Below are 19,686 nucleotides of genomic sequence, written 5' to 3'. Positions count from 1 at the left end.
ATACAGTTGGCAATGATGAAATAACTTATCAACCTGAGTTATTGAAGACCATTGTCCTGTATACTACACTTATCTTCTGCTTAGATGCTTAATTGTAAAAGGAGTTACCAATAACCTTAAATAAACATCCTTCTTTCATAGCACCCTGGGTTTAAGAACTGTACACTAAAAGAAGCATAAAACACATTTAGACTTTGATGTATAACTGACCTGTTTTGCCATGTTGTCCTTCTTGCCAAATCCAGTAGCTGCAGCAATATTTCCTGCTCCTTCAACTGTTTTATGAGCTACCGCTGTCACGCCTGTCACTACTGCATCACCAACATGAGACACTTGCTCTTTGGTCTTTTCAGCCACTGTTAAATTAAGGCAACTTTTAATTAGCAATTAGGACTGGCAACAATAAACAAATAATGTCTTTGTTAACAATGATCTTGGAAAATAAATGCTAACCTGCAAGTTAAACATCACTGTTTAAGATTAAATACCAAAAGATATTTTTAGTATGAAAGAAATTGAAAGGTCCAATATAACACTTCTTTTTATTTGTTAGTCATTAATATTTCCTGACCTTTATTTATTTTAATGTAAAAATTGTGGCATCAGCAGATTAAATATGTTATTGCAGCCTTTTTTTGATGCTACTGTGGAGCTGGCATTCACAGTCCTATCTCAAAGAGCTAAAAGCATCTCACTGAGATATATCCCGTGAAGACTCCAAGCACCACACTCCGCCCCTTACTGTTTTATCTATGCTGACATCCAGAATTATTACCAATTTTCAGCTAACACTAGATGCTTAGAAAACACTCTAAAACAGTTGCTGAAGAAGGTCTTTTGAAAGCTAAATTCACTGGATAATCTTGGCTTTGTATTTAAATCCTAGAGGACTCAAGACGGTGCTTTGGAACCTGGAAGGCCAAAGTGTTATTCTCTGGTGGACCAGCTCAGCCCACCGGCTTATTTCCAATCGGATGGTATCTCCCATGTTTACAGACGTTCATTAAATCCTCCAGAGCTGAATGTGTGTGGTTTCTTTTAAACAAAACATGGTTTTCACCAAAGTAGTTAGATGTACTATTCAATTAAATTCCATTTTTTAATCAGAGATTTCCCTTTTTAAATTTACATTGAACAAAGGAGTTATCCTGATCAACCTGATAAAGGTACAGAAAAAGTTCTACCTGGGAATTATGCATATATCCTTGACATACTAGTTTCAATCCCTTAAACCAGTATGAATGAAGCACTTCTTTAAGGTCTGCTGTCTCTGACAAGGCACTCTGGGACATATTTACAGGGGTTTATCGCCATAGGAACGTCACTTTATGTGACGTTCCTGTGGCTATAAACCCCTTCGCCTTATTTACAAGGCTTAACGTTGCCTAATGGCGCATTATAAATAAGGCCCCCTTTCATGCCACGCATAGCATGAAAGGGGTGGGCAATGGGTTTGAGATGGGCATTTCGCAACAGCTATTGATTTTGACGCTGCCCATATTTACAAGGGTGGCATAAATATGGGGCAACACCAAAATTAAGACCCACAATAACCTGGTCTTAACATGGTGAAATGAGCAGAAATTATTAATAACGAGGAGAAATTATTAATTTCACCTCGTATTTGCTATTTCTATGTGTGCTGCATGTGACACCTGCCTGCACATAAACAATCATTCCCTCAACGCAGGCACCCTTACACTATGGTACGCCAGTACCCGCGTTGGCTCTAGGCAGCTAAATTTAGCCCCAGGGCTAGGGAAATCGCAGGGGTGCCCCACATCATTGTAAATACAGTGTATCCCTGCATTTTCAGAATGGTGAAGCGTGGCATTAGCAATTGTAGCTTAACTCCATGCTCCGCCATTCTATTGTAAATATGCCCCTCTGTTCCTACACTGGCTCACTAATTCATAGTAAGGAAACCAAGTGAGATGAGGAGATCTGTCTACAAGTTAATAATCCTTTTTAGGGCTCGCGCCCTGCATTGCACTCCGCAGCAGTTCTGCGCAGCAAGAGTCCTTTTTTCCGGGTTTTGCAAATGGACCTGGAAATTCCACAGGCTCGTGCATGTGATATTCCATTTGTGGCCTGCTATTGGCCTGTCACTGCTTGCTGTTTTGTAAAATAGACACCAATAGGCCAGAGGCGGGTGCATAGCTCCGCCCCAGGCCTATTAGTTTCTATTACACGCATTTCCCGACATATGCTTTCAATTATCTTGCCCAGACACGGGCGCGATAATTGAAAGCATATGGCGCGCACGCACACCACTCGCGGTTTTGTTGTTTTCAAAAGCGATCAGCGATCGCTTTCGGGTTCGCGATGGCGGCGATCGCTTTTGGATGTTGCGCAGATAATTCCACAAGAGGATTAGAAAAAAAACGGGTCTGAACTTTTGAGCAACAGCTTACACAGATCGTTCTACTGAATGTTTTGAGTTTCCGTATCCCTTTGGGGCAGACATTGCAGGGAAATAGCTCTTTCTCCGTCCAGGAGGGGAAAGAAAGGGCACGGCGAGTCAAAGGCAAGATGGTCAAAGGGTGCAACATGTGACTTCTTGCAGGAGGCTTTCCGCGGAAGACGGGGCCCACTTCTGGGGACATGTGGCCCCAAGGCCTGCTGTAGCTCAAGTCTGACTCGCTTTGAGCTGGGTGACGGGGACTGTTGGAACCGGCCTCGTGGCTTGGTCCCACTCCCCCCGCCTGGCGGGCCCTGGACGACATCGCACTCTGTCCCCCGGGCTGAAGATACCCCCTCCAACCTTCATGAGAGCCACCACTCCTGGCGACCCCAGCTCTCCCCCCACCAGAACATGGCGACCCCTACTCGCCCCACGCTGCTGGCCCGATACCTATCCCGGGCCGCCCTCGCAGGCCCCGACTCCATCTTGGGCCTCCCTCGTCCAGGCCCTGTGGCCTCGGCCCGACCTTGGCCGCAGCCCCAACGCAGCCCCGACATCAAGACACCAAGATCCGACCAGGTGGTAAATCGGCCACTTGACACATCAGGGAGGATGTGAGTTTCGATGGCCCCCCTACCATCCCCGGACGCCGTGTTTCGATCGCCCTCCTGCCTCCCTGGGCGCTGGCTCCACCCTCCTGCTGAGTGTCTGGTCGCTCTCATCCCGGCCCCTCCGGCCCCCAGGTGCGAGGGTCCGGACATCAAAGACCACCAGACCTATATCTGGGGCAGCCCTGGAACGGGTCACTAGTTGTATCCTGGCATCGAGAGACCCGAGACGAACTCACCTATTCCGAACCCTGAAACCCTCTTGGGAGCCCTGCTGGCGCTGCCGCGGCCCAACCTCGCTGAAACCATCTTTGGAGCCCTGCTGGCGCTGCCGCGGCCCAACCTCGCTGAAACCATCTTTGGAGCCCTGCTGGCGCTGCTGCGGCCCAACCTCGCTGAAACCATTTTTGGAGCCCTGCTGGCGCTGCCGCAGCCCAACCTCGCTGAAACCATCTTTGGAGCCCTGCTGGCGCTGCCGCAGCCCGACCCTGAGGAACCCCCCCAGCTCGAGCATTGAGAGTTGAGCGCAGGGTATCCCTGTACCAGGCTGGTACCGAGACTGTCCCGCTACCCCCTTCCCGCAGTTACTAAAGACCGTAAGGATCCCTCGATCCATTTGTACTGTATTACTGAGATAACCTGCCTACATTGCTGATAAAGACGTTTAGAATCTATCCTTGTGTGGTGTCCATCTGTAGTGGGGTGATTGCTCGACCTGTACGATTCTAAGAGAGGAACCTCACCAGGAGGCCTCTTGACCTCGCTCGGCCAGTTCCAGAAGGAGAGGTGGGTCTTGGGGTGGTCGGCCAGGCAGCCTCTGCCTCCCCCCTAAGATCGCCTTTCTAACATTGGTGGCAGGCGGTGCGATCAGAGCCGACGCAGATCGTACAGAGAGTGACTCACCCACTACTAACAGAAACACACGACCATGATTATCAAGGAAACCAGACCGACCGCAGAGTTCCAAATGGAACGACTGGAAGACTACAACTACAAAGAATTGAAACAAGATCGCCTTTCTAACATTGGTGGCAGGCGGTGCGATCAGAGCCGACGCAGATCGTACAGAGAGTGACTCACCCACTACTAACAGAAACACACGACCATGACTACCAAGGAAACCAGACCGACCGCAGAGTTCCAAATGGAACGGCTGGAAGACTACAACCACAAAGAATTGAAACAATTCTGCAAAGACCTGGGCATCGCTACCACTGGGCTAAACACCAAGGACGATTTCAAGCAGGCCCTACAAACATGGGTAGACACAGGGGCGATACCACCTCAGAACGAAGATATCACGATCCCAGATATGCACCCGGAAGCCATCATAACCCCAGCGGAGGAAAGAAACGCCAACCTAAACACGGGCCTCTCCCACGAAGACGCCCGAGAGCGAGATAAGAGCCGGCTCCACGAATTGGAGCTGGCCCGACTCCGTCTGGATGGAGAACTACAGCTGGCCGAGAAAAAGATAGCCCTGGAGCAATTACGGCTACAAGGGGATCTGGAGGAGAAAAGAAGGCAGAGGGACTTAGAGGAAAAGAGGCTCGCGTACGAGCACGAGCGTGCTTTGAAAGAACTCGAGATCAAGGCCAAAAACGGGGAGGCCGGCGCCTCCGGGAACCGAAGCCCACCTCCTCCTGCGGACACCAAGGTCCACATCCCCAAGGATGTCGTCAGAGAATACTACAAAAACGACGACATCCAACAATGGTTTAAAGTAGCCATGACCTCCCACCGGATACCGCAAAAAGACTGGGGTGCCGGGTTATGGGGGAGGTTTGTCAACGAGGGGAGAGACGCCCTGCTACAGCTCCCGATGCCGAAATGACCTCTTATGAGCACATGAAAGCCGCCCTCCTTACTCGCTATGGACTCACCCCGAGATGTACCGGCAGCGATTCAGAGACTGTAAGAGAATCCCCGGTACTACCTGGGTGGAGTATGTGAACTTCTATAGTAGAGCCTTAGAGGGATGGATCAAAGGCAGCCAAGTCACCACCTACGAGCAGCTGTTCAACCTCATTGTATGGGAGCACCTCTCCAACAACTGTTTTGTCGAACTCAGGCAGCATCTCCTCGACAACAAACTGACCGAGCCCCGTAAACTGGCCATCAAAGCCGATCGATGGGAGAGCACCCGGGTCTTCCGGAACCCGATGGGAGACCAAGGACGAACCCCCCAGGGGTCCCACCGCCCGCGAGGCGGCGGGGCCGGCCAGACCAGGAACCGGGACACCCCCGCGGTGCCATCCCCGTCCAACACTTCGCCCTCCCTGGCCAGGGGAGGGGTCCCCCCAGCCCGGCCGGGGCCCCGCTCGAACGTCATCTCCCACAAATGCCAGCGACCCGGTCATTATGCCAATGACCCTAACTGCCCAATGAACCAGCGATCCAGCACCACCGGTCCGCCAAACTGCCAGATCGCCGCCGCCGCCCTGGGAGAGGATCGGGGCGAAGAAGAGGACTATGACCCAGACCAGACCGAGTGGGAGCCCGCCGTCATGTCCCTGGTATGTCTGGGCGAAAGAGACATGGTCCCCTGGGCCCCGATTCCGGCCAACACTCAGAAGTACAGCCAGTGGGTCACCATTAATGGACACCGGGCCGAAGCCCTCCGCGACACGGGAGCCAGCGTGACGGCCGTCCATGGCCACCTGGTGACCCCTGACCAGATCCTGCCCAATGTACTGTGCCCAGTACGGTCAGCGGACAATTCCGAAAGCCTGTGCCAGATGGCCCGCATCCCCTTTGAGTGGGGGGGAGTGTCGGGCATGTGAAAAGTGACCGTCAGGGACGATGCCCCCGTAGACTGCCTCCTCGGGAACGATCTGGGAAGTTACCCCTGGGCCGACGTCGAGCGGAGAGAGCATCTGGGGATGCTGGGCCTCCCTGAGTGGGCCTGTGCGACCACCCGATCCATGGCCGCCCGGGCCACCACCCCAACTGAAGAACCCGAGTGGCCCGAACCTCCGCCGCCCGCCGCCTCCGAAGACTCCGACCCTGAGCCCGATCCCCGGGAGCCCAACCGTGAAGAGATAACCCCGCTCCGCGACCTCCCGGAACTAGCCCAATGGCACCAAGAAGGTGGCCCCACACGCGAACAGTTCCGACAGGAACAGAAAACCTGTCCCTCCCTCGAGGGGATCCGACAACAAGCCGCCGCTCAAAGCACCGGAGACCCCTCGGGGTCCCACTGGGTCTATTGGGACAACAACCTCCTCTACAGTGAGCAGAAGATTGCAGAGCTGGGGGCCAGCCGGGTACTGGTGGTTCCCCTCTGGTTCAGAGACTTCCTCCTGAATCTGGCACACGATGTGCCCCTTGCCGGGCACCTGGGGCAGGACAAGACGTACAGCCGCCTGGTGACCCATTTCTACTGGCCCAAGATGAGGAACGATGTAAGCCATCACTGCCGGACTTGCCCCACCTGCCAAGCCAGCGGGAAGAGCGGCGGGAAGCTAAAGGCCCCCCTGCAACCATTTCCCGTCGTCCACACTCCCTCCGAGCGGGTGGGGATCGACATCGTAGGACCCCTGGAACCCAGAACAGCTCAAGGTCACCATTTCATCCTCGTCCTGGTGGACAATGCCACCCGTTACCCCGAAGCCATCCCTCTCCGGACTGTGACGGCTCCCGTCGTGGGCAGGGCGCTGATGGGGATCTTCTCCCGGGTGGGCTTCCCCCGAGAGGTCGTCAGTGACCGGGGTACAAACTTAATTTCCCGCTACATGAAGTCCTTGTGGCAACACTGCGGGGTCACGTACAAATTCACGACCCCCTATCACCCCCAAGGGAACGGACTGGTGGAACGCTTCAATCGAACCCTCAAGGGGATGATCATGGGCCTGGAAGAGCCCTTACGACGCCAATGGGACGTGTTGCTGCATTGCCTTCTCTTCGCATATCGGGAAGTCCCTCAGAAGTCCCTGGGGTTCAGCCCCTTCGAACTATTGTACGGGCACCCCGTCCAGGGTCCCCTAAGCCTGGTCAAAGAAGGCTGGGAGGTGACCGCCCAGGATGCTCCCCCCGGCGTATACCGGTACCTCTTGACTCTCCGAAACCAGACTCGGCGGTTCCGGGAACTTGCCAAAAACAACCTCGAGGCCAGCCAAGAAGACATGAGACGCTGGTATGATCAAAACGCCTCTTCCATTGAGTTCGAGCCGGGCCAACAAGTATGGGTCATGTCCCCGGTCGAACCGTGTGCCCTCCAGGACAAGTGGACTGGGCCCTTCAAGGTGGTGGAGCGCAAGGGCCCTGTCACATACCTGGTGGACATGGAGTCCCCCAGAAACCCCCTCCAGGTCCTCCACGCCAACAGGCTCAAACCTCACTTTGTCCGATCGGAACTTAGCCTCCTGATGGCTACAGATAGTGGGACCGAGGATGACTCCGAGCCCCTCCCGGACCTCCTGAACACCTCCGAGAAAGACGGCTCTGTGTAGGGAGTCAATCTCTCCTCCGCCCTGACCCCAGAGCAACGCCGAGACTGCCAAGAGCTGTTGGGACAATTTGCAGACTTGTTCTCTCTCACCCCCGGAGTCACCTCGTGGTGCGTCTACGACGTCGACACCGGGGACAGCCCGCCTGTGCGGCACCGGGCCTACCGAGTCCCTGAACGAGTTCGGGCCTGCATTCAATCCGAGGTGTCCAAGATGCTGGCTCTGGGAGTGATCAAATTCTCTGACAGTCCATGGGCCAGCCCTGTCGTCCTGGTCCCCAAGTCCGCCGCCCCTGGCGCTGCTCCCGAACTAAGGTTTTGTGTGGACTACCGGGGGTTAACCGCCGTCACCCAGACGGACGCCCACCCCATTCCCCGGGCTGATGAACTGATCGACCGCCTGGGGGCGGCCCGCTACCTAAGCACCTTCGACCTAACCTCCGGCTACTGGCAAATCGGACTCACACCAGGCGCCCAAGAGCGCTCCGCTTTCTCGACCCCCGATGGCCACTACCACTTCAGGGTGATGCCCTTCGGGATGAAAAACGCCCCCGCAACGTTCCAGAGACTGGTAAATAAGGTGTTGGCAGGACTAGAAGAGTTCAGCGCCGCCTATCTGGACAATATTGCGGTGTACAGCCTCCACTGGGCTGAACACCTTCAACACCTCCAGGAGGTCTTGGTGGCCCTCCGCCGGGCCGGATTGACCATAAAAGCAAGCAAATGCCAGATCGGCCAAGGTTCCGTGACCTACCTGGGACACCAAGTGGGTAGCGGCCAGGTGGCCCCCCTCCAACCCAAGATCGACGCCATCCTGGCCTGGGAGCCCCCGGTCACCCAGACAGCGGTCCGAGCCTTCCTGGGGCTCACTGGGTATTACCAGCGCTTTGTAAAGGATTATGGCAGTATTGTGGGCCCCCTCACTGAACTCACTTCCAAGAAGCAGCCACAGAAGGTACACTGGACACCTGAGTGTCAGGCCGCCTTTGAGACCCTAAAGACAGCGATGTGTACCGCCCCCGTGCTCCAAGCCCCCGATTACAGCCGGGAATTTGTGGTCCAAACAGATGCCTCCGAGCATGGTGTCGGGGCGGTCCTGTCCCAAGTCAACACCGAGGGAGTTGATCAGCCGGTGGCCTTCATCAGTCGGCGTCTGCTGGCCCGCGAGCAGCGCTGGAGCACCATTGAACGAGAGGCCTTCGCCGTGGTGTGGGACCTCAAGAAACTCCGACCGTACCTCTTCGGCACCCATTTCCGGGTGCAAACTGACCACCGGCCCCTGCAGTGGCTGATGCAGATGCGAGGGGAGAACCCGAAGTTGCTACGTTGGTCCATTTCTCTACAGGGGATGGACTTCACTGTGGAGCAACGCCCCGGCAGCGACCACGCCAACGCCGACGGCCTGCCCGCTTCTTCCGCCTCGGCGAGGAGGACCCCCAAGAAGATGGGTGACTCTCCCTGCCTTCGGCTGGGGGGGACGTGTGTTGGAACCGGCCTCGTGATGTGGTCCCACTCCCCCGCCTGGCGGGCCCTGGACGACATAGCCCTCTGTCCCCCGGGCTGAAGATACCCCCTCTAACCTTCATGAGAGCCACCACTCCTGGCGACCCCAGCTCTCCCCCCACCAGAACATGGCGACCCCTACTCGCCCCACGCTGCTGGCCCGATACCTATCCCGGGCCGCCCTCGCAGGCCCCGACTCCATCTTGGGTCTCCCTCGTCCAGGCCCAGTGGCCTCGGCCCGACCTTGGCCGCAGCCCCAACGCAGCCCCAACATCGAGGCACCAAGATCCGACCAGGTGGTAAATCGGCCACTTGACACATCAGGGAGGATGGGAGTTTCGAATGCCCCCCTACCGCCCCCGGTCACCGGGTGTCGATCGCCCTCCTGCCTCCCTGGGCGCTGGCTCCACCCTCCTGCTGAGTGTCAGGCCGCTCTCATCCCGGCCCCTCTGGCCCCCAGGTGCGAGGGTCCGGACATCAAAGACCACCAGACCTATATCTGGGGCAGCCCTGGAACGGGTCACTAGTTGTATCCTGGCGTCGAGAGACCCGAGACGAACTCACCTATTCCGAACCCTGAAACCCTCTTGGGAGCCCTGCTGGCGCTGCCGCGGCCCAACCTCGCTGAAACCATCTTTGGAGCCCTGCTGGCGCTGCCGCGGCCCAACCTCGCTGAAACCATCTTTGGAGCCCTGCTGGCGCTGCCGCGGCCCGACCCTGAGGAACCCCCCCAGCTCGAGGATTGAGAGCTGAGCGCAGGGTATCCCTGTACCAGGCTGGTACCGAGACTGTCCCGCTACCCCCTTCCCGCAGTTACTAAAGACCGAAAGGATCCCTCGATCCATTTGTACTGTATTACTGAGATAACCTGCCTACATTGCTGATAAAGACGTTAAGAATCTATCCTTGTGTGGTGTCCATCTGTAGTGGGGTGATTGCTCGACCTGTACGATTCTAAGAGAGGAACCTCACCAGGAGGCCTCTCGACCTCGCTCGGCCAGTTCCAGAAGGAGAGGTGGGTCTTGGGGTGGTCGGCCAGGCAGCCTCTGCCTCCCCCTAAGATCGCCTTTCTAACAGGGACATTACCGCTCTTTGGGAACTGACCATCCCCCCTGCTCCCAGGGGCCACAGGGGACCGGGTAGAGGGCCGAGGGTAGCGCATCCTTTCGCCTCCCCCGAAGGCGCCTCTGCCGCAGCTGACATCTCCCCCATCCTAACCCCCCATTTCACCCTTTCCCAAAATCAAGCACCTCCTCTTGGCGACTCCCGTATGAAGCACATTTTCTGCATAGAGCATTAAGCCGCCCCTCCCCCTCCACCGTGAATTCAAGCCCCCTTTATATACAATCGTATCTCTCACAGAAGCAACACCTGTTGCAGTTCAAGAGGCCCCCACCCCAGGAAGAGCCCCCTTCCTGCAGCCCCCCGGCACTGAGAACCTCGCCCCACTGCTCTCGGTCCTCACCCAACTCCACCCTCCCGCTCGGGAACGGGCACCTGTTGTACCCCCAAAAGGTTCTCCGTCTAGTCCACACCCCAGCCTCGAGCCTGCTGCCCCGTGCAGAACCGATGACCTGTAGCAGCATGACCCACACCCCCCCCTCCAACACACATGTATCACCAACACCTCCTCCTCTGCAGCTTCCCACCCCCAGAGCCAAGAAACCACAGAGGCCCCCTCTGGCATAACCAAGAAAGGAACAACCGAGGTGCCCCCACACTTCTAACAGCACCGCCCCCGCAGAACCAAGGAACAGCCAAGGTGCCCCCCACACTTATAACAGCACCGCCCCTCGCAGAACCAAGGAACAGCCGAGGTGCCCCCACACTTATAACAGCACAGCCCCCCCAGAACCTAGGAACCGCCGAGGTGCTAACCACACTTATAACAGCACCGCCCCCGCAGAACTAAGGAATAGCCTAGGTGCCCCCCACACTTATAACAGCACCGCCCCCGCAGAACCAAGGAACAGCCGAGGTGCCCCCACACTTATAACAGCACCCCCCACCCGCAGAACCAAGGAAGAGTTGAGGTGTCCCCTCGCCCCACACTTATAACAGCTCCAAATCCTCCCCCCATAGTACCAACAAACTGTCAACCCCCCACTCATCACAGCACCCCCTCTCGCAGGACCAAGGAACCCTCCCCATTTATCACCGGGCCCTCTGCCCTCCCCCCCCGCTGCCCCCACCCTTGCAGGACCATTGCTTGCCAGGGATCAGAAAAGCCCCCCGCCCGGAAGAGCCGCACACCTGCCGGTGCAGTACCGCCGTTCGCAGCTACAGGAGCTCCCCCTGCTTACCCTGCTCGCCTGCAGGAGCAAAGGCAGTTTCCAAGCAGGTGAATCTGCCCCCACCCAATAAACCATTCCTTAAAAACAAACCTTTTCCATATCATATGTTCCCGTCCCTTTAAAACCAAGCATATGGTTTGGATCACCCCAGTGCTCTTCAGTCCACCATCAAAAAACAGCTCCCCCTTGGCACGCGCATCTTTTGAGGGCAGTACACTCGACACAGCTGCCACTTCACCCCCACTTGGGCACCCTTTAACTACAAACGATGTCTTCACAACTACCCCCCACCACCCCGTGGCCCTCCCACAGTTGCAGCTCTGTTCCAGAACCCTTTCTAAACCCCCCTTCAACCTCAGGTGGTGGTTCCCATCTGATCACCCATAGCCCCCTCCTAAAGTTCACCCGCGTGCCCGTGACCACCTGTCACTGTCACCCCCAAGCGCCCACCAGCCCCCACCCCTTCTTCCAAGCTGTGCCCCCCGTCGTCCAAGTAAAAATGGGGGAGCTGGAGAAGGACGTCGCTTCAGGGACCTCCTGCTGGGAGATTGGCAGGCGGACGACAGGTAAGCTCCACCTGATTTAGGGCCATATGCAGGTAAATGGCATTTACCGAATCGTAAATACCGAATTTTACCGATTCGGTATTTACAATTCGGTAAATGCCATGTAGGTAATAATTCTTTAAATATTACCGAATCGGTACTATTCGGTAATTACCGAATCGGTATTTACCGATTCGGTAATTGCCATTGTTTCCTATGGGCCTTGAGGCCCATAGGAATCAATGGCAATTACCGAATCGGTAAATACCGATTCAGTAATTTTACCGATTTGTCAAGGGGGACAGGGTGTCACTTTGACACCCTGTTGCACCCCTAATTCTGGCTTGTGTGCCATGTGACACACATACATGCCCTTAGGGCATGTATGTGTGCCACATGGCACAGGTGTACATGCACAGATGTGCATGTACACAGAAATTCGTTATTTACCATGCCATTGTATTTCATGGTAAATAATGAATTTCTAAGGGCCTGTGGCACTGTTTCCAGTGCCACCTACATCCCAAATTACCGATTCTGTACATTAACCGATTCGGTAATTTACCGATTCGGTAAAATTACCGATTCGGTAAATATACAGAATCGGTAATTTTCAGGCCCCCTACATCTGGAATTACAAATACCGGTCGGTAACGGCCGAAATCGTCCGTTACCGACCGGTATTTTGCCACCTACATATGGCCCTTAATTATGAATTGTTTACAGTAATGTTGTCGGAAGTAGAGTTTGTTCCTATTCACGTGTAGTGACTTTTCATGTCTTCCAGCACATAATGTATTGATAAACACTTTGATATTTACCCATGATATATCTAGATGGTCCACCTTTTATCTCTTTAGGGTGATGAAATGTGGGTCTGGGATTTGAACCTGCAGCTTTAGATGTCTGCAGCATGAGTGATAAAGCGCCAAACAAGGAACCGAGCCGGTTGTCTGCGGGTTATGCGCGCATATGGGCAACAGGTGCATTTACCTACTGTACTATATACATACCCAGTGCTAAAGTAGGATAAAACGGAGAGGAGGTCTCTAGAAAGGATGTGGAAAAAGAAGTAGAATTAGGACTATTTTCCAAGAGTCATGGTCTATGTTAGGAAGGGCATGGCTTAAAACACAAAAACTAAAATTCTCTGTTTCACGCAGTTGTAAAACTGTATCATCTCTTTCCTCTTCTGCGCCATTCCTTTCGCTCTCTCTTTCTGCACATATCCGCTTTTATCTTCTCCACTTCACCATCCCTGCCGCACACAACTCACACACCTGGAAGCGTTTCATTTCTATTCCTTTGGCACTGTCTCTATTTTGACAGCCGTGTACTTCCTTCACACACTTCCCCACAGTTATAATTGGAACATATGAGACCATCGCTCTGTGCGCTCTGCGAAGAGGCCAAGGATGGGATGTGCATGCAGTCTGAATACCTGTATAACCCACTGACAGGACCTGAAATAAACTCATTCTTCTTCAGCCTCAGCTGCAGAGTTCTGTGTCCTGCTGCATCATAAACACCCACCCACAACCTGAACTCACCCATACGCCTAAAGGCGAATCAGAATCTGTGCTATTGGTGTTGCATTATTTAGCTCAAACTTTAATAATGCGAGACCTATTGCATTGCAAATGCTTGTTCTTTCTAGGGGTTCTAGCTGAAGAGAAGTATCTTGAGGGCATAAAAAGGTAAGGAACATATTTTGGAGTTAAAAAGTTGATTTTGGTCTACGTATTTTGTTGGCACTGAGCTAGGAAATATCACAATCACCCCACAGATATTTAGTAGTAGTACATCTAAAAGATATTTACAGCTCTCAGTAGGAACATTTCATACAAATCTCAACAGCAATAGTCAATCATAGACAAAACTTTGGCACTGTTCATAAACATCAGCAGCTCCTCCCTTACTAATCGATCCTTCCCTTTAAACTCTTAAGATCGCTTTCCTACATAATGTCTGTAACAACCTGACCCGGGCAAAATTTCAATTACCTTAGCATAATTTCAGGAACTTTGTGTTACACTTGTTCAGTGAAATTCCCAAAATGGCCCCTGTACACCATGTTAAGCAATGATGCCACATTGGTGGCAAAGTCACAGCGTAGGAGTGCAGGAACAATGTGAACAACGAAAACGTGTGTCCTGTTGTTCGTGACACTTGTGTTTTTGGCCCCATTTTATTAGAATGAAATCCATCCCTGCTCCCAAAATAGACTCAAAGATGCGAATCAAGCTAAAATGAAATGCTAAATGCCAGTTTTCATAATTTTCACGGAATTTGGCATAATTATGCAAAAGCAAATTGCAATAATTATGCACATGCCTAATATCAACCCCACCAGCTTTGAAAAATCTTTGAGCAAGTAGCCACTACCCATCTACCAAGTGAAACCGAACTAAAGACCACCCTTCTCAGCACAGAGATAGCAAACACCCAGGTGTGTGACGATGCACTACATATCACTAACAATAATGTCCTTGTTACCTTATCCTCTTTTATTTCTCTTCTTTAACACAATCGACTATTAATGAACCCTCAACTTCCTTGCCCAATGTGTGACTATATTTGATATTGTCGTGCAGTGAATCAAAACCTATTGTTGTGTTTATATCTAGGACCCTAATTCGATATTCCCGATTTATGCCCTTATGAGGTTATAATCAATAATATCCTGATAAAGGCATATGAATCAGATCCATATTCAGTAATAGCCCATGCAGTCCAAAGCACAGCACAGCTACTCCCATCGACTCCTAGAAAGCACAACGCGTTCTTTAAACAAACCAAGCCTCCAGCAGCCCGGGAAATTCCCCCCCTGCTTTTGTTTTGATTTGAACAAGAACTCCTGGAGTCCAGCAAGAACTGTTAGTTCTTGGTGACGTCTTATGTCCAACCTTACGTCAAACCCGGCACCTTTCAGGTATAAAATACCAACAGTTGCCTTAAGCAAACACACAGTGGTTTGCAGCAGAGCGAACAATCTATTTGCCCGAGAGTCCAGCTGATGCGAGAGCCCACGGAAGCCGCCCCTCCCGTTTGACGCACTGAGAGAGACGCTGTCTTTTTCTCCAGCCGAGAAAATCCAGCTCCGGTGTTTCCAGCCTAACCTTGCGGGTTGCTGGGATATCGAGTCCTGAGGAAAGAGATACCAGACCTCCCACATTCTATTACCAATGTACGGAGCTGACTAAACCCTTAAGAGAATTCTTGATGCAGATTCTTGGCAAAATAATCTTAACCAACTTAACTTAAACTGCTACTTACTCATCCCTTCCCAAGTATTAGGCTTAGGTCAGGTACACCGGGGTAGGCTTAGTTAGAAGCACCAGTTGAGTACATTTAGTCAATGTTTTTATGTATGTATATATATTTTATCCATTTTAAAGTAACATATGGCTAAGAAACCATATCAATGCTTTTACAGTATTATTTCCTAATACTACTTTTACTGTACGCACTTTACTTTACTTTAAGTATTGCAATTGTGGCAATTCATTTCTCTTGCATGAGAAGGAAGACTGCTCAATAAATAACACCTTTTTATTGAAAACGCCTGTCTCTCTATTTCTCTGCATTCTGGTGAAACTAAGTATGCACTGCTGACTGAGTGAAATAGCTGTCTATTGTTTTCACACAACTCTAGAGATACACTCTTATTCTGAGGGAGCAAAGTTGTCATGTTTATGTGGTTGTCGGAAATTGAATCCCTTCTTGTCTGAGCCAGGGCAGCTTGTCCCTCCCTATTCATTCAAGAAAGTTTCCAGTGACCTCTGAGCTAGCTGTGCAAACCTAAATTAAGTTTAACATAGTCAGTAGAGACCTAGATGACCTCAGTCCTACGTCTACACTGCTGTTTATGTTATTCCAATGCGCAGAGCCTATTGGGAAAATAGGAACTACACTACATGGCGCCCAATGTTTGGTAAGGCGATAATCTAATGTAAGACATTAGAGTAACTCAGTTGTGCTTTTTCACACAGACCCCTTTTTCCCGTAAAAACTCCAATAGACGTCTGGAGTGGGTGAAAGGTTAATATCCGCAGTAACAGTAGGATGAGAATCCTATGTATTAGTTTTTGGTTTGATCAACGTTGAAGGATACAGTGTTCCAAAATATTGTGCACCTAATCTTTGTTTCCTTGAAACTCGATCTGCAACAAAAAACTTTCTGTCAGTAAGAATGGCGGAAAGTGACGATGAAAGAGAGAGAGCTAGAATAGCAGCGCAACTCATGGAGGATGACACAGCGTTCCAAGAAAATGACCCGAGTGTTATACTCATTCCGGTCAACGTAAGGAGAACTATAACTCTTAAACTTATAGAAAATGGACTGACATCACGTGGTGGTACAGTCAAATTCGTGGTAGAGGCCCATGAATATCGGCAGACAGAGATATTCTATTCATGGATACACTTTCCAGCAGCAAATGCTACAACAAAAGAATTCCACTATTACAAAATAGAAGAACCTCCGGATATATACACTCCTTTCGAGGACGTGGAAATCCCACTAAATTACCAAGAGCACCTGCTTTGGTTTAATGGCGCCCTAAAACATAATGATCACATCACCAGGCTCGGTCCACTAGGTAGACCAGAAGAAACCGGGCCGGTCCTATGCAACTATGCAACACACCCAGACTATGAAATAATGTCAAGCGAACAACTCCTAGTTAAACTAAAAGAATTAACAAAGGCATATAGAGAATTAGTTCAATTTGCAAGGGATGATATAAAGAACCTCAAAAAATTGAAGGAAACAGATATAGCAGCCCAACCATTGGAACTTGCCAGAATCATAGAAAAATCCTATGAAGAGCTAGGAAGAGATAGTTTGGGTGGGAAACCGGTAAAACCCCAACTAACTGAAACTCCTGAAAAAACATTTATTAAAAATAATTTAAAAACTCCAAAAAAGAGTTGGGATGGAATACAATCCACTCCCAGGGAAAAACATTTCCAGTTCAGAGGAAGGTCTCCTCAGCGTAGAGAGTGATCTCCTAGCCGAGAAGACAAGTCTCCCCAAATGGAGCCCTCTGAAAAAATATATAACCTTAGAGATAGGTATAAAATAAGAAAACCAGACAGATATCAAGCTGTTGATACACGTCCCTCTCGATCCTTCTCACTCAATCTTTCTCGATCTTCCTCACAGAAATCGGAAAGAAGAGGACGATCATAACACAGAGAAGAGCATGTCAAGTCCAAAGACAAGGAACCTGCTCATCAAAGTAAAAAATTACAATTTCCCAGAAAGAAGGTAGCAAGTATTAAGATTAAACATGCCGAGGATACTGAGGACACAGCTGAAAAACGGAGAGTGGGCCCAGACAATGCTAGACAGTGGAGCAGAAGTGACCATAGCTCACAAGACCCTGATGAATCTTCTGGGAGAAGTGGACACGAATGAGTACATTCAAGTGGAAACTGGAGACACACGAGGTAGTGTGCCCCATAAGCTATATGAAATAACATTACGTATAGAGGGAGATAAAACCAGGAAAATAAAAGGTCTCTTTGGGGAAAAACTTTCAAAAGGCTATGACATTCTGTTAGCTGAGAAAGACTGGCCACCAGAGGTTGTCAGGGAGTGCCCTCATGGCGAAGAAATGATTATGCCTGCCTTCTCGAATCTTATCCCGATTCATAAAAAATACACATTGGCAAGAAAATGGGCAGTGGCCCAAGCTCCTGCTTTATACAAAAATCATGTAGGGTGGGATGAGGATTCACCTCACCACAAAATCCAGTTAAAATATCAGCCGTGGCACAAAGGCAGTACCCAGTTAAACAAGAAGCTAAGAAGCAAGTCAGGGAGATCTTAGATCAACTTGAATATCAAGGGGTGATCGAAACATGCACCTCTCAAATGAACAATCCTTTGTTTCCTGTCTCCAAGCCAGATGATTCATATCGTCTAGTTTTGGACTACAGACACCTTAACTCCTGTTGTAAAACATTTGCAGTACAAAACTCACACAGTGCTGCACTAATGAATAACATTGTACACAAAAAATATAAAACGACATTAGACATCTCTAATGAATTCTTTTGTCAAAACATTGCACCTGAAAGCAGGTACTTGACCGCTTTCTCAATAATGGGGTCACAATAAGACTTCTGTCGACTCCCACAGGGATTCAAGAATAGCCCAGGATTATTCTCAGCAAGGGTAACAAAGTTACTACAAATATACAACAATGAGGCATTATCCTATGTCGATGACATCTATCTCACAGATGATGACCTGGAGACTCACTTGAAAAGAGTGAACACCATAATACTTGGGTTCGCTTCAGAGGGTTACAAATTCAACTTTAAAAAGTCACGAATTGCCCATCTTACTGTCCTTTTTTTAGGATATGAGTTATCAAGTGAAGGCAAAAGCCTGGCAGACAATTTCTTAGAGAAATGTGCCGTGCTCCAAGCACCAAAAACGCTGAAGAATTTACAATCAATATTAGGTTTCCTGAATTTCGGAAGAACATACATTCTAAATTATGCCGAGAGGGTTAAACCTCTCTATGAATTAATAAGAGCTGATTTTAAACCAATAAATTGGACTCAGAAACACACAGAGATTTTGAGATCACTACAAACAGACATGTTAACTAAAACAAAATTGCAAACATGTGAAAACACATGCAATCTTGTAATCCGAGTCATCCCAGGAAGATGCGGAATCACAAACCCGACCTCTAATGAGGGAGAAACAGTACCTATAGCTTACAAATCTCATTTGTACACTAAAGCTGAAATGAAATCCAGTTCTACAGAAAATATTCTGTTAGCGGTTCAAACTGCTGTAGCAAAAGAAAGAGCCCTAGCCCAAGGCAGAAGGATAACTGTTTTTACAGCAGAATCAGCCCTTGAGGCATTAACGTGTACACGCAGTTTAAATGCTGTGGCATTAGATCCAGAATGGATACAATGGGAAAATTCTCTTGCTGCAGAAGACGTAAAATACTATTTTGACCAAAAACTGAAGAAACTAGATGATCTAGAGTATGAACAAGAAAATCCTCTGCCAATCGAAATTCTGCCTCTAGAAAAGTACACTTGTGTAATCTACATTGACTGATTTGCACAACACTACAATGTAGTGGAAAAATCGTACAAAGCAGCGTGCGCAATTGTTAAAGGTCGCTGGCGCTCTGGTAAATTCAGACCAATGATTACCAAAACTGAATCAATCAGAAACTGTTCAGCTGAACGAGCTGAAATAAGATCTTTAAAGATGGCGCTTGAAAATGCTAATAGTGTGCGATTCGTATTTCTGCATCAAATCATACAAAAGTGACATGCAGACATGGATCAAAAACGGTTACAAAGATGACACAGGTGCCACAATAAAGCATAAATCGCTTTGGGAACAAGTAGTTCTTTTAAAGAAAGAACTACAGAGGACTCACATGATACACGCACTGAGTCATCAGCGTGATGGCGTTCACCTTGCAGGGAATTCATTGGCTAACACAGCCACAGCGGAAGCGGTTCAACCGGCTTCCGTAGCCACTGAAAAGCGTTCAGAAAAACACATAGATGGGGAAACCATGCTCGCGGTAAAAGCCTCACTAAAAGGCGATTATGCAGCATTACCTCTCAACTATCCACTCAGTAAATACATACATAATTTATGCAAACTCCGTTCCTTTTGCTCAAATCCCTGGAGTGGGGGATAGAGTAATTCCAAACACGAACAGGAGAGTTCCTGATTGAAGACGCACACATGGGACTAGGTCCGAGGCACGAACAGATCTTGAAATCTTTAATAGAATTACAATCAGAGTACTGGTGGCCGGAAATGAGTGTGCAAATTTACAAATTTGCAATGGATTGTCCAGACTGCAACAGAGATCGCAGCTGTGAACCG

The 19,686-nt window shown here is 50.2% G+C and overlaps 1 protein-coding gene across 1 annotated transcript in view; it reads right to left on the bottom strand.

The window, feature by feature from the left end:
* Positions 1 to 19,686, bottom strand: part of SNCA (synuclein alpha) — a 680,317-nt gene that overhangs the window by 368,099 nt on the left and 292,532 nt on the right. Inside the window, exon 4 of the mRNA XM_086963138.1 lies at positions 211 to 356. Within this exon, the coding sequence (XP_086819264.1) occupies positions 211 to 356 (146 nt within the window). The remainder of the gene's footprint in view (positions 1 to 210; positions 357 to 19,686) is intronic.

The sequence above is a fragment of the Lissotriton vulgaris genome, chromosome 3_1 (assembly GCF_964263255.1).
Source record: "Lissotriton vulgaris chromosome 3_1, aLisVul1.2, whole genome shotgun sequence".
Classification (NCBI taxonomy): domain Eukaryota; kingdom Metazoa; phylum Chordata; class Amphibia; order Caudata; family Salamandridae; genus Lissotriton; species Lissotriton vulgaris.
This window is presented reverse-complemented; position numbering and strand designations above follow the sequence as displayed.